Here is a 14,401-nt window from a genome sequence, read left to right as displayed (position 1 = left end):
ATTTTATTTTATTTTATTTTATTTTATTTTATTTTATTTTATTTTATTTTATTAGAAAGAGAGAGAAAGCACACAAGCAGGGGGAGGGGCAGAGGGAGAGGAAGAGAGAATACCCAGCACTCTGCACTGAACGAAGGAGTCTTGACGGGAGCCTCCATGACAGGAGCCCGAGATCACCACCTGAGCGGAAACCAAGAGTCAGACTCTTAACTGACTAAGCCACCCAGGTGCCCCTCAGGCTTGTCCTTCTGTCCTCAATTCCACCACTATTCCAATTCTTCTGTGTGGAATTACCACACAGACACCCACTGATTTGCTCCCCATCCCTATAGTTTTGTCCTTTCAAGGTTGTTTTATAAACAAAGTAATACCTGATTTTTGATAGTGGCTTCTTTCACTCCTCATGGCATCTTTTTTTTTTTCAAAGATTTTATTGATCTATTTATTTGAGAGAGACAGAGAGAGGGAGCATGAATGGGAGAGGGGCAGAGGGACAAGCAGACTCCCCGCTCAGCAAGGAGCCAGACGTGGGACACCCTCCCAGGACCTGGGATCATGACCTGAACCAAGGTCAGATGCTTAACTAACTGAGCCACCCAGGCAGCCCTCATCGTGATGTCTTTGAGATTCATCCAAGTTACATGTATTAATAGTTCAGTTTTTTTTCCCCACTGCTGGGTTGTATTCCATTGTTTACTCATTCACTTGTAGGACATTTCGGTTGTTTCCATTTTGAGGCAAATGTGAATAGATCCTCTTCTGAACATTCATGTACAGATTTCTATGTGTTCCTAAATTTTCATTTCTCTTGGGTAGATAATGCAGGAGTAGGATAGAGCGGCCATATAATAAGTATATATTGAGCTTTATGGGAAACGGGAAACTGGTTTCCTAAGTGGCCATTATGCTGCCTTCCCATGAGCCATATAGGATTTCCACTGTTCCTTCTTACCCAACACTTGCCAATTTTTCTTTGAAGTTATAGCCACCCTAACTGGTGTGTGGTGATATCTCATCATGGATTTGATTTGCATTTCAGTAATGACAAAGGATGTTGACCATTTCTTCTTGTGCTTACTCACTGTCTGGGTATCATCTGGTCCAATGTCCATTCCAATCTCTTACCCATTCTGTAGCTTGCTTGTTCTTACTGTTGAGTTTTGAGAGGTCTTTATGTATTTTGGATGCAAGTCCTTTGTATTTACAAATATTCTCCCCAAGGCTGGAGGGTGTTCTTTTTTCTCATTCCCTTTACAATGTATATTATAAAGCAAAGCTTTTAATGTTGATAAATTCCAAATTTTTTATTTTTTCTTTCATTCATTATGCTTGAGGTATCATATCTTAGAAATTCTAACCCCAGGCAACAAAGATCTTCTATGTTGTCTTCCAAAATATGTATGGTTTTAAGTTTTACATTTAGATCTATGACCCATATAATTGTGTGATTTTTCTTCTTTGGATGGTTAATATCATGGATTACACTGATTTGAATTTCAAATTTTGAACTAGCCTTGTATTCCTGGCATAAACCCTATTCGGTCACATTAATGTATTCTTTTTTATGTATTGCTGAACTTGATTTGTTAATATTTTACTGAAGGGGTTTGTGTTCATGAGGGCTGTTATTCTATACTATCTGTCTGGTTTTAGTTGCAAGGTTTTCTTGCCCCATGCAATAAGTTGAGAACTGTCCCTTCATCTTTCATTTCTGGAAGAGATTCTATAGAACTTGTACGGTATCATTTTTAAATGTTCAATAGAATTTGTGAATGAAACCATCTGTTCTCAAACATTTCTATTCCAGAAAGTATTTAAGTACAAATTCGAATTCTTTAGTAATTATAGGGATTCCCAGGTGATGTGTTTTACCTTAGGTGAGTTTTGGTAGTTTGTGGTTTTTCAGGAATTGGTACATTTCATCTAAGTTGTCAAATTTATATGCATCGTATTGCTCATAGTAATCTCTTACTATTGTTTTAAATATCCTCTGTGTCTGTGGTCATATTCCTTCTTAATTTCTTGATATTGGTAGTTTGTCTATTCTCTTTTTCTTTGTCAGTCTTGCTTAAGGTTTACCAACTTTATTAATCCTTTCCAAAAATCAACTTTTGGTTTTATTGATGTTTTTCTCAATTTGTCCATTTTCAATCTCATTGATTCCTGTTATGTTTATTTCCTTCTCCTGGATCCTTTATATTCCATTAACTCTTCTTTTTATGATTTCTTACACCAGGAGCTTATATTACTGATTTGAGACCTTTCTCCTTTTCTTACAGAAGCATTTGGTGCTACGAATTTCTCCCTAAGCACTGTATTTCTGCATCCCACAGATTGATGTGTTGTATTTTCACTTTTGTTCAGTTAAAAATATGTTCTAGTTTCCCCTGAGACTTCCTCTTTGGCTCATTGAACAATTACAAGTGTCTGGAGATTAGTAGTTCTCTTTCTGTGACTGATTTCTAGTTTGATTTCATTGTGGTCAGAGAACAGAGTTTGTATGTTGCTCCTTTTATAATTTGTTAAGGCTTGTTTTATGACTCAGGATATGACCTATCTTGTGAATGCTTATTCTACTACTGTAGGTTGTAGTTCATAAAGTGGTTAAATCAGGATATGGACAGTGCTCAGTTCTTCGATATTCTACTGATTTTATGCCGTTGAAATTCCTCACTATAATTCTGTATATTTGTCTATTTCTCCTTTCAGTTCTGTTAGTTTTTACTTCATGGATCTCAAAGTTCCTTTGTTAGGAATATAAGCATTTAGGATTGTCATGTTTTCTTATAGAACTGACCTCTTGATCATTATGTAATGCCAGTGTCTTCATCCCTGATGTTATTCCTTATTCTTAAGTGCACTTCATCTGAAATGAATACAGCCACTACTGCTTTCCTCTGATTCATGTTGCTTGTTCTATCTTTTTACTTGTGATCTACATGTGACATCTATGTAAAATGAATTTCTTGTAAGTAGCACATAGCTGGGTGTTTTTTAATTTTTTTTATTTTCATTTTTATTTATTTATTTATTTGACAGAGAGATCATAAGTAGGCAGAGAGGCAGGCAGAGAGAGAAGGAAAAGCAGACTTGCCGCTGAGCAGAGAGCACAAAGTGGGGCTCCATCCCAGGACCCTGGGATCCTGACCGGAGCTGAAGGCAGAGGCTTTAACACACTGAGCAACCCAGGCACCCCACTGGGTGTTTTTTTAAAGATCCAGTCTGACAATCTCTGTCTTTTCTTTAGCATGTTTAGACCATTTAGTTTGTGTTCGTACTGCTATGGTTGGATGTAGGTCTGTCGTTTTTATGCTCTACATTCCTGTCCCTGCTTTCTTTTGGAGTATTTGAACATTTTTTAGTATTCCATTTTTAACTTGTCTCTGGTCTTTTTTACTATAGCTCTTTTTTTGTGTGATTGCTCTAAGAATTACAAAATAGTTAAGAGTCTACTTAGAATTCACATTCTGCTGCTTCCAGGGGGATGTAGAAAGCCTACCATCAAGACGCCTGGATGGCTCAGTTGGTTGTGTATCTCCCTTTGGCTCAGGTCATGATCCTGGGTTTGGGGAACGAGCCCCACATCAGGCTCCCTGCTCAGTGGGGAGTCTGCTTCTTCCTCTCCCTCTCTCCCTCACCCCCTGCTTATGCACTCCCACTCTCTCAAATAAAAAAATAAAAATCTTTAAAAAAAAAAAAAAGAAAAGAAAGAAAAAGAAGAAAGAAAAGAAAGCCTGCTATCCCCTAGATCCCTATCCTCTCTCCTTTTTGTTGTACCGATCTTAGGTGGGGCCTCCACATACATTGACTGCCCCATCAGACAGCGTTACACTGTTTATAACGTTGATTTACCATTAATCATATTTTAAAGAGCATGAGGGGAGAAAAAGGAGAAGACTAGTTTATTATATTACCCAGGCATTCACCAGTTCTATTGTTCTTCTTATACTCTTGAAGTTCGGAAGTTGCCTTTGGTATCATTTTTTTTTTATCTGAAGAATTTCTTTAAGCAGTTCTTTTAGTAGGTCTGCAGATGAGAAATTATCTTAGTGTTTCTTCTTCTGAGAATGTTTCACCTTCGTTCCTGAGGACATTTTCACTGGCTATGGGATTCTAGATTTACAGTTCTTTTATTTTGGCAGTTTTTATTCCCTATTTATGTTCTTATTCTCTCCAGTCTCCAAGGTTTCTAATAAGAAATTCACAGTTATTCAAACTGTTGTTTCCTCTAAGTAATGCATTGTTTTTGTCTGGGTCTGTTCTATATTTTTTCTTTGTCATTAGTTTTCAAAAATAATGTGTCTGGGGTTGCCTGGGTGGCTCAGTTGATAAGCATCTGCCTTTGGCTCAGATCATGATCCCAGGATTCTGGGATTGAGTCCTGCATTGGGCTCCCTGCTCAGGGCAGAGCCTGTTTCTCCCTCCCCCTCTGCCTGCCTCTCTCCCTGCTTGTGCCCTCTCACTCTCTCTGACAAATAAATAAGTAAAGTCTTAAAAAAAAAAAAAAAAAGATGTGTTTGGGTGTGGATTTCCCTGGGCTTTCCCTGTTTGGGGTTCAGTAGGTGTTTCTAGTCTGTAGGTTTATATTTTGCAAGATTTGGGAAGCATTCAACCATTCTCTCTTCAAATACAGTTTCTGTACCACTCTTTCTCTTCTCTTTCTGAGACTTTGATACACAAATGTTAGATGTTTTTGGATTGTTTTATAGGTCCCTGAGGATTTGCCCATTTTTTCCCAATTGTTTTTCTCTCAGTTGTTTAGACTGGATAATCTCTGTTGATCCATAGTCATGTTCACTGCCTCTTTATCCGTGTCATCTCTATTCTGCTATTGAGCCCACCCAGTGAGTTGTTGTTGTTTTTTTAAATTAATTACATTTTTTAGTTCTAAACTTTCCTTTTGGTTCTTTTTAATAGCTTCTATATATTTGCTAGGGCTTTCTATTTTTCCATCCTCTTCAAGAGTGCTCACCCTTACTTCATGAGACATTTTTGTATCAGCTGTCTTATAGTCTATGTCAATAATTCCAACATCTGTAGCATCCCAGTGTTGGCATCTGCTGAATGTCTTTCTCAGGCAAGTTGAGATTTTCCTGCTTCTTTGTATGCTGAGCCATTTTGGATTTTTATGCTGAGCCATTTGGATTTGCATGCTGAGTAATTATAAATGATATCCTGAAATATTTGAAAACACGAGATTCTGAGTCTTGTTTAAAACTCTTGGTTCACACTACTTCAGATTCTGGTCTTCTTGCTACATCCCCCTGCCACCATTTACTGTTCAGAGTCTGCAATTAGCTATTCCATCCATTCTGCCTGGGTTTTATAGCTACATTGAGTAGACAAACTGTATGGAGTGTACATCCTCCAGCTTACCTGGAATCAGAAATTGTCTTGATTGGCAAATGAACAGATTTGGCCCATAATTGGAAAAAATTCAGCCTGTCATTTTTATACAGCTGATCTCTTGAGTTTTGGACAGCTCTATCACATTTATGTGACTGAACGTTGTTTTCTCTCTGTCAGGGCCCACTGAGACACAGGCCCACTACCCGGGCCTTTGGTCATATGACACTTTTTTTTTTCCTGTCCTCTCTGTCCTACTTCTCATCCCACCCATTGATTGGTCACTTCCCCTATTGTCTTTTTTTGGTTGAGACAACATTGGAATTTTCCACAAGGGCCTCTGTAGAGGAGGTGGGATAAGAAATATAACGACACTGATTTGGGGGAATAGTAGCAAATCTGCAGAGCACTACCCAGTCTGGAGAGCCCTTGTGTGTCCTTTCCTCACGTCATCCTTGGGTCATCCCTTAGAACAACTCATGTCACAGTTGACGCAGTAGAACTTTTTTTTTTTTTTAAGATTTTATTTATTTATTTGACAGAGAAGGACAGAGAGAGAGGGAACACAAGGAAGGGTAGCAGGAGAGGGAGAAGCAGGCTCTCCACCAAGCAGGGAGCCCAATGTGGGGCTCAATCCCAGGACCCTGGGATCAGGACCTGAGCAGAAGGAGGACATTGGGAGAAGGAGAAGAGAAGGGAGTTGGGGGAAATCGGAGGGAGAGACGAATGAACCATGAGAGACTGTGGACTCTGAGAAATAAACTGAGGGTTTTGGAAGGGAGGGGGTGGGGGGTTGGGTGAGCCTGGTGGTGGGTATTAAGGAGGGCACGGATTGCATGGAGCACTGGGTGTGGTGCATAAACAATGAGTCTTGGAACACTGAAAAAATGAAATGAAATAAAATAAAATAAAATAAAGAAGGCAGACGCTTAACGACTCTGCCACCCAGATGCCTGCAGTAGAACGTTTTAATATCTGAGGTGATCCTCTCAAGGTTCCTCGGTGGTGGAAGAAGCAGAACGACAACAAAGTAGATTTCCTGGCTCCAGAGCAAATGTACTTACTGCAGTTCTCTGCCCTGGTTTGAGAAATAATGATTTAATGGTTTCCAAGTTTGGGTAACCCAGCTTGCAAAACATCGGCCCTGTGCACAGTCATGGCCAGCGAGTCAGATGAGCAAGCTTGCCGCAGGGTCTTTGGGTCTCAGCCTCTGAGAGTGCAGCGTGGGTGCGTCCCGCAATCTGGTAGGGCTCACAGCTCCTCCCAAGATATCATCTGTCTCCATTTCCATGAGCTTTCATTAAATCTCTACTATATTTCTGGCACAGCTGCACGCCCAGCAAATGAAAGATGAGTAAGACCATCCCCAGCCCCCTGGCCCCTGTGGGCCCCAGCTGATCACCCAGGTTCTCTGGGCCTCATGGGGCCTGCCAGAAGGCTTTAGGGTAAAGTGCCTGGGTGTCTGAGCTCACGGAGGTCTCCTTTCCCTAACAGTCCTCCGGGCCTCGCATGAGCAGGAGAAGGAAGGCCTTACCCACTCCTTTCAGGAGGCCAAGGCGACCCTGCAGGTGAGAGGGAACTCATGGCCATCTCTGCGGGGGAGGGGAGGACCTGCGGGAAAGCCGCCTGGCCTCTACTTAGGGGTGAGGGACAGAGGTGAGTGTCTTCTGTGTATCCAGCCCCTCAATGTGGTGACTGAGCTATTAGCTCCAGAGAACTTGGTATGAGATCAGGGTTGGCCTATTTCTCTGAGAACTGCGCTTGGAGGATCTTGGCGACCTCATGGGCCAGGTACCATGGTGCAACCGGGCTGGCAGGTGAATACACGGGGAGCTTCGGAAGCACAAAGGAAGGCATCTGAGTCAATTTACCAGGTCAGGGCCTTCCCAGAGGGATGAAATCTTAGCTGGAACCTGAAGGATGGGTTGGAATTCTTCTGATGAAGAAGGGCAAGAGGAGTGCCCTAGGTAGAAAGAAAAAAAAAAAAAAAACCCAGTGTGCTTAAAGACATAGAGAAGAGGGGGAAATGTGATTACCTGTAGAACTGAAAAAAGTCCAAGATCCCTCTGGGATGAAGAGTATGAGTAACCAGGGAACTAAGGCTGATGAGGAAGCAAAGGCCAGGTGGTGGGGCCCATGAGCCATATGAAAGGTGTGCTCTATTGTGAAGGTATCGGGTAAGGTTAGGATGTGAGAAGCTCTTGGAAGGGGAATGTAGGAGGCAAGAATATACTTGGCAATGGGAGGATGGAGAGGGAAGACTGAGGAAGTGCAGAGTCCAGCTTGGGTGGGCTTTCAATGTCGAGCTAACACCACCAGCCTGGAACACCCGGACATGGTCCCCAAGTGCACTGGGAGTCCTTAAAGGCTTTATGAGCAGAGATGGGGCTGGTATGTTTCAGGAAGCGGTTGAAGCAAATCAAGCCTGCGTTGGTGGGTAGGGCAGGGTGAAGATTCATGGAAGAACCCAAACCGTGCCCTCTCTGGGATGAGAAGTCCACCTCCAGCCTTTATGAACCAGCCTTTGGCCATCTCCCTCCCACTCCCTTCTCCAGGAGACCATCGATGGACTGTCCTCACAGCTGGAGGTCTTCCAGGCCAAGATGAAGAGGGTAGAAGAGTCCATTTTGAGCCGAGACTATAAGAAACACATCCAGGCAGGTGGCAGTTAAGCTGGCAGCTCTTCATTCTCGAATCTCCAGGGAGGTCAGGGTCTGGGCACTGGGAAAATCCAAGTCCTCTTCAAGGCCAGGGCTAGACCTGACACTCTTACTTTCACAAGGACCTGGAAGAAAGAGGGTCTCCGCGTCACTGAGGGGAAAAGTAAGGCTGAGAGAGAAGCATGGGGGTCGTGACGTGCTTGGGCTCTGGATTCGGAAGGAACTAGGTGCAAAGAGGGAACCTAGCCCTTAGCACGAGCAACTTAACTGCTCTGAACTACAGTTCCTCATCTAAGGTGGGAACGGGGCTTGCGGCTGAGGGTATTATTAGGCTGGAAGGAAATGGAGCATGTTAAGCACTTACCGTGAGCCCCAAGGAAAGGAGGTGACTGGGGAGAGGCAGACAGTGATTTGGAGGCAGAATGGGAGAGTAGCAGGTAGCCCGTACCCCTCTCTCCCTGCCTGCTGGTCTGATGAGATGATTTTGCATCCATGTCTAGGATTATGGGAGCCCCAGCCAGTTCTGGGAGCAGGAGCTGGAGAGTTTACACTTTGTCATCGAGATGAAGAACGAGCGTATTCATGAGCTGGACAAGCGGCTGATCCTCATGGAAACAGTGGTCTGTGCCTGGCAGCTGGGGGGCGACGCAGCCTCAGGCTTGGCCTTTCTGAGCGTTTTCTTTGTAAAGGGTGTGGAGGGAAGGCCCTTTGAGGAGGTTCCCGCATAAGCCATACCATCGTGGACCTGCCACCCACGCCAGCCCTGGAGATAGCTGAGGCTGGTCTGCAGCCGGTCTGGGTCAAGGATGGGCCCCTTCTCATATGGGCCCTGGGCTTTTCTGGGCTATTCCTGCTGCTCTAACTTGGGTGACCCCAGGGGTACCCTGGCTAATTGGGAGAGGCTGGCAGGTGTTACGTGCCAGGTAGGGGGTGGGGAAGAAGGCAAGATTGAACCATCAGACAGAAAGGAGGCCAGAATCATCAAGGAAAGGCCTGGGGAGTGATGGGCATTGAGCACACTGATGGCTTTGTCTCCAGGAGAAGGGAGGCCCCAGGAACCTAGGGCGGCATCCAGAGGGAGATTATGTTACTCCAGAAGAAATCTCCCTACTCGTGGGTGCCGCACAACCTGTATTCTAATCAGACCATCTCAGACGCTCCCTGTGAATTTTGTTCAACCATTTTTGTGCACTAGCCTAACAGACACATGTAATTTTATTTATATAGATTATATCCTGACTTCGGAGAACCAAAAATATCCCTTCCCTTATGCACTGATGGAGACATTAGATGGGAGGAGCTATATTTTTTTTTTGCTACGTCTCACGTGGCAAAATTAAAAACTGGCAGCTCTGTGTTCACTCCTCGGGTGTGTTTTTTAAAGTAATCTTACTGCTTCACAAAATGTAACATCGAGCCCAGACTGAGTCAGTGTTTTCAGTGACCACAGATAAGAGGGAGGTGATGGCATCCGTTGTGCCATGTGAGGTCAGTGGCTTTCTGAGTGCCATCTGATTTGTTACAGAAAGAAAAAAATCTGATGTTGGAGGAAAAAATCTCCACCCTGCAGCAGGAGAACGAGGACCTCCATGTCCGGGCCCGTAACCAGATGGTTCTGTCAAGGTAGCTGCCCCCTGCCCCCGTCTCCCCTTGCCACCATTTGGTCACCATCTCCGGTTGGAAGGGTCTTGGAGAGTCTGGGAAATGGACCGACAGATAGGCCCAGGCCTTTCTGGGGAATGTGGCTCCCTCTTTCCTTGACAGTCAAGAATCCCAGCAGACCAGCTCTGTCCATGAACCTCGGTCTTAGTGTCCTGATTGATATCTGTCCCCATCCTGGCTGAGTCGTCTCCACTCCAAAGCCCAATACAGGAAGAGGGGACAGGAAATGTCTAGCTGGGGTGATAAGTATATACGAATGAAGGAACCCATTCTAAAGGCTTGGTAAATGAGAGCCACAATCATGTGTCAGACATAATTCATTGAATTGTTTACGTATTATCTCACCTAAGCCTCATAATTACTCTAAGAGCCTGTCCACCTGTTATCACTCCCCTTTTACAGATGAGGAAACTGAAACTTGGCAGGAGTCAAGGACTTGTTCAGGGTTACACAGCTAAGTGGTGGGGCAGATCCGAACCCAGAGCTGTCTACCTGTGAGGGCCACTCTGCTCTGTCAAGGGATCCAATGACCTCTTCCGTCCAGGGGGACGACAGGGTGGTGGGGGTCCTGATGCGGGCAGGCGGCCCCTCTGTGGAAGGCCCCCTAGAGGAATGGGCTGGTTGGTGCAGCCGCTGCCAGGCTGTTTCCCATTGGCAACAGGGGCCTCTGTCTGCACCCACAGACAGCTCTCGGAGGACCTGCTTCTCGCCCGCGAGGCCCTGGAGAAGGAGTCCCAGTTGCGACAACAGCTCCAGCAGGAGAAGGAGGAGCTGCTGTACCGGGTTCTCGGGACGGACGCCTCCCCTGCCTTCCCCCTGGCCTCTGTCACCCCCACGGAGGTCTCCTTCCTCGCCAGCTAGGGCCCGGGGCCTGGGCCCTCCATGACGCCTGTGGTCATGGCTCCCTCTTGAGGACTTACTGAAGAAGACAGCAGGAGCCTCTCGTCTTGTCCCAGGAAGGGCGGAGGGCAGGAGTGAGGTGGGAGCCAGGGTGTGTGCCCTGAGGCCTGGGGGCCTGGGCCATGCAGGATCACCCATGGGGTGATGGAAGGCCCCAGATGCGCCTTCCCTGAGTTGGCCCCGGGGAACAAGCAAAAGGAGTCCTTCCGTCCCTCCCTATTCTCTCTGTTCAAATCAGGGACGTCCTGACCTTTTTCCAGGGGAAGTGCTGCTGAGGTCATCTGACAAAGAGACAAGCCCCCTGGTCCTGACTTGGTAGCTTTCCCCAGATGTTCTCACCTCTGCTCAGACCCTCCCTTAGCCTCAGTTTACCTGTCCTCTAAAACAGGCAGGGGACCTGAACGAATGATACTTGAGTCTCTACAATGTCCCATTCTAGGTTGGTTTGAAGGTCAGACAGGGGGCTGGGGACAGCGGACTTTGAAGTGGGCCAGACCCTGGGAATCAACAGGGAAAGGTGGGCAGCTGGAAAGGGGGTTGCTGGAGGCCCATCGGGCTGGCGGTGCCACGGCCCGAACCAGCCAAAGCAGGGGCTAGACATGACCTGGGGTCAGCCACTGCTTCTGGTCCCAGAGTCTGGTCAGCCCAGGGGATAAGCCAGAGATCCTCCTCCCTGACCAGGCAAGGCTCACTCCCTCAGCCCTCCAGGTCTCTCTGTCTCAGGGCCACCTCGTGGGTCTGGAGACACCTAGCTGCCAGAGCTAGAACCTCATCCCTAGAGAGATGAGGAAACCACACTGGGAGTGGAGCCCACAAAGCCAGGACCAGGACCTCGGCTGTCATCCCGCTTTTAGCTCGCTGTGCTTGTTTTTCTCCTCAGGCTCTGGAAAAATCAGACGTGTGACTTACCTTCTCCTCCTTCCTCTACCTGCCCCCCCACCCCCCACCCCCGCCGACTTCTGGTTTCTCTCTTCCTCCTGCTCCCTACCTTTACTCCTTCTACCACGCCTGATGCCAGATGCCAGGACCCCAGAGCCTGGCCCTCAGCTTCCCCATCAGTGCAGAGGGGTGGCTGGAGAAACCAGCCTTGGCAGGCCTGTGCAGCCCAGACTGTCTGTGGATTTAATATTCTTCTCAGGAAGCTTCAGGTCAGCTGGACACTGTACAGAGAACCTCTCCCCTGCACAGAGCATTTTAATTCAATGCTCTCACATACACTCCCTCCTATCAGCTACCTAAGATTCTCGAAGCCAGTTCTCATCCCTCTTCAGCAGCAGAGCAAACTGAGAATCACAGGAACTGGAGGACCTACCCTGAGATTCCCCGGCTCCAGCCCCAGATCCCAGACCAGCAAGTAAGAAAGGCTAGTCCAGTAGGACTGAAGTTAGCTCCATCAACCCAGACCTGGTCTTCAGCCATTTCTTGTTCTGGAATTCAGATGTGACTCTCTTTCTCCATTTCTCCCCTAGTAGGGCTAAGGGAGTGCTGAGCTGCTTCTCTGGCTGTGGGCAAACAGGTTATATATCTGGGAGCCTTGGAAACAGCTCTCGAGTGAAGTACACATGTACTTCATGCATCTTTCCCCAAAGTTTGTCTGGGATACGCTAATTCGTTGCACATTAATAGGCATGACCAAGGAAAGAATTGATAGCCAAGTAATCTGAGAAACTCTAGATTCCATCAAGTTAAACAGATCTGCAAAGTGCAAGACTTCTCAGAACCCTTAATGCACTAATGTGAACTGCAAATTTCCAAGAAGGAAGCAGAGTATCCAGCATTTTCTAAACTCCTTTGACCAACGTCCTACCCCAACCTAAGCACTTCAGGCTGCAGAATGCACTTTAGAAAGCATCGTTTTAATTGAGAAGGGCTAGGCTGGAAAAGCGGCAAGTTGTGGGGAGCAGGGCTTCCCTCCTGTAGCCTTATGGCAGAGGCAAGGAGATGAACTGTGGTCACGCGCTCACCCTGGGAAGACAAGCTGTGGAAACCATGGCATTGTGTTTATTTGGCCCCTGTGTTTTTCTGAGAGAGGAGGGGACTCCTCACTGAGGAACCAGGGTCCATTGAACGATATGTCCTGGGCCTGAGTGACTTGTACCCCACTGGCCCTAGCTCTGCCCAGCCTTGGAGTGGGGGCTGATGTTGGAGGGAAGGCTGGCCGTCAGAACAGCTCAGGGCTTGGAGGGAGGCTGTGAGGTTGATGGAAGGCGTGGAAATAGTGATATGCGGGCAGAGTATAAGTGTGAGTGCAAAGGTTCTTTTTGCACTCTTTTGGGAGTAACAACTCCTTGGCATCAAAAATACCAAGGTTCACATGGTTACCTACCCCTGTTTGGGCCCACTGCTCCACACCGGCACGCCTGCAGCTAGGGGGGGGGAGCTAGGAAGGAGCAGGGGAGACGTGAGGGCTTCTGGTCACACGGATACAGATGGTGGCAGTCCCCATGCCCTAAAGGTTGTTGGGCTGGCAGGTGTAGATGCCAGGGTGCCCAGCCCAGGGCCTCTTCTACATACAGGGTGCTGCCTGCTTCCTGCTGCACCCGGCTTTCTCGGTGAACAACACTGGCCTACTCCCTTCAGGGGCAGGGACAGGGACTCATCCAATCCACACACGCAGATCAGAGCACCTGAAAGGAAAGGTTCTTTGTGGCAAATGTGAGCTTCTCAAGTCCCTGGGGACAAGCTAGGGTCTCCTCTCCAACTGAAGGAGATGCAGGAAGTAGCTTGACGGGGAGCAGCAACCCCCTCATCCCCCGGTAAGGCACTCTGGTTTTGTGTGGTTGTTAATGGGTGCTACCTCCCCAAGGGGGAAGGGTTCTATTATGAAAATTGTTTGGGAAACACGGAGTCAAGCAATATTAAATTGGAGAGACTCAGACCTCTGAGTCTGTCACATGTGCGTGTGAGTTGTGAGTCTCCAAGGTAAGAGAAAAAAAAAAAAAATACCTTTTTGGGGGGTTTGAGGCTGAACTTTTTGGTATCCAAGGAACATATCTGGGGAAGGACTAGTACAGCAAAGCCATGTCTCCCAACCATCTGTGCTTTCTTTTCCACTGTTGGGTCTCAGTTTCCATTTTGGACAAGTGGAAGAATGACCCCCCACTCTTTCCCTCCTAAGGCCTCTGGAGAGCTCACCTTCTCCGTGTCTTTGTTGGTCCAGCCCTCCCTCCAAGGCTCAGGTTGAATTTCATCTCTTCTAAGAAGCCCTTTTTTTTTTTTTTTTTAAGATTTTACTTATTTATTTGACAGAGATCACAAGTAGGCAGAGAGGCAGGCAGAGAGAGAGAGAGAGAGAGGAGGAAGCAGGCTCCCTGCAGAGCAGAGAGCCCAACGTGGGACTTGATCCCAGGACCCTGGGATCATGACCTGAGCCGAGGCAGAGGCTTTAACCCACTGAGCCACCCAGGCGCCCCTCTTCTAAGAAGCCCTTTTAAGGATTCTTGAAGTTGTCAGTGCTGGTTGATCTACTGTGTGACCCAGTTGCTCTCCAGATGTTTGAGGGTTATGGGGGTACGGTCTTTGAGAGGAAGGAACATCACTGCCACCTGTCCAACAACATCTTAGGAAGGTCTGACCCACGGCAGGTGCCCGGGGAACAGTTACTAAAGGATTTCATCCATCTCTTATTACACACACAGAGCATAAGGCCCGAGCACTTGCCCCAGCCCCATGTTCATGCCGTTTGGGCCAGTCTGATCTCAGCTTCAATGTCACCTCAGAGAAGACTCCCTGACCACTCTGTTTTAAGAAGCTCTTATGACGTTGCCTTGATGTATCCTTGATACATCAGGGATGTTTAGTCCTCTCTCCATGATCATGGTCGTTTCCCACTT

The 14,401-nt window shown here is 46.8% G+C and overlaps 1 protein-coding gene across 5 annotated transcripts in view; it reads left to right on the top strand.

The window, feature by feature from the left end:
• The window catches only part of CCDC69 (coiled-coil domain containing 69), a 54,450-nt gene that overhangs the window by 23,871 nt on the left and 16,178 nt on the right, over positions 1–14,401 (top strand). For 3 of the 5 annotated variants that reach the window (XR_009407408.1, XR_009407406.1, XR_009407407.1), the window contains exons 5-9: positions 6,841–6,914; positions 7,902–8,003; positions 8,507–8,626; positions 9,532–9,629; positions 10,352–11,922. Coding sequence is in view for 2 of the 5 variants with exons in the window: in XM_059417191.1 (XP_059273174.1) it covers positions 6,841–6,914; positions 7,902–8,003; positions 8,507–8,626; positions 9,532–9,629; positions 10,352–10,529 (572 nt within the window). In the remaining 3 variants the exon portion in view is untranslated. The other 2 variants (XM_059417191.1, XM_059417192.1) reach the window with 2 other exon arrangements.

The sequence above is a fragment of the Mustela nigripes genome, chromosome 12 (genome assembly GCF_022355385.1).
Source record: "Mustela nigripes isolate SB6536 chromosome 12, MUSNIG.SB6536, whole genome shotgun sequence".
Lineage (NCBI taxonomy): Eukaryota > Metazoa > Chordata > Mammalia > Carnivora > Mustelidae > Mustela > Mustela nigripes.
Note: the sequence above shows the minus strand (reverse complement) of the source record. Positions and strands in the feature narration are given on the sequence as shown.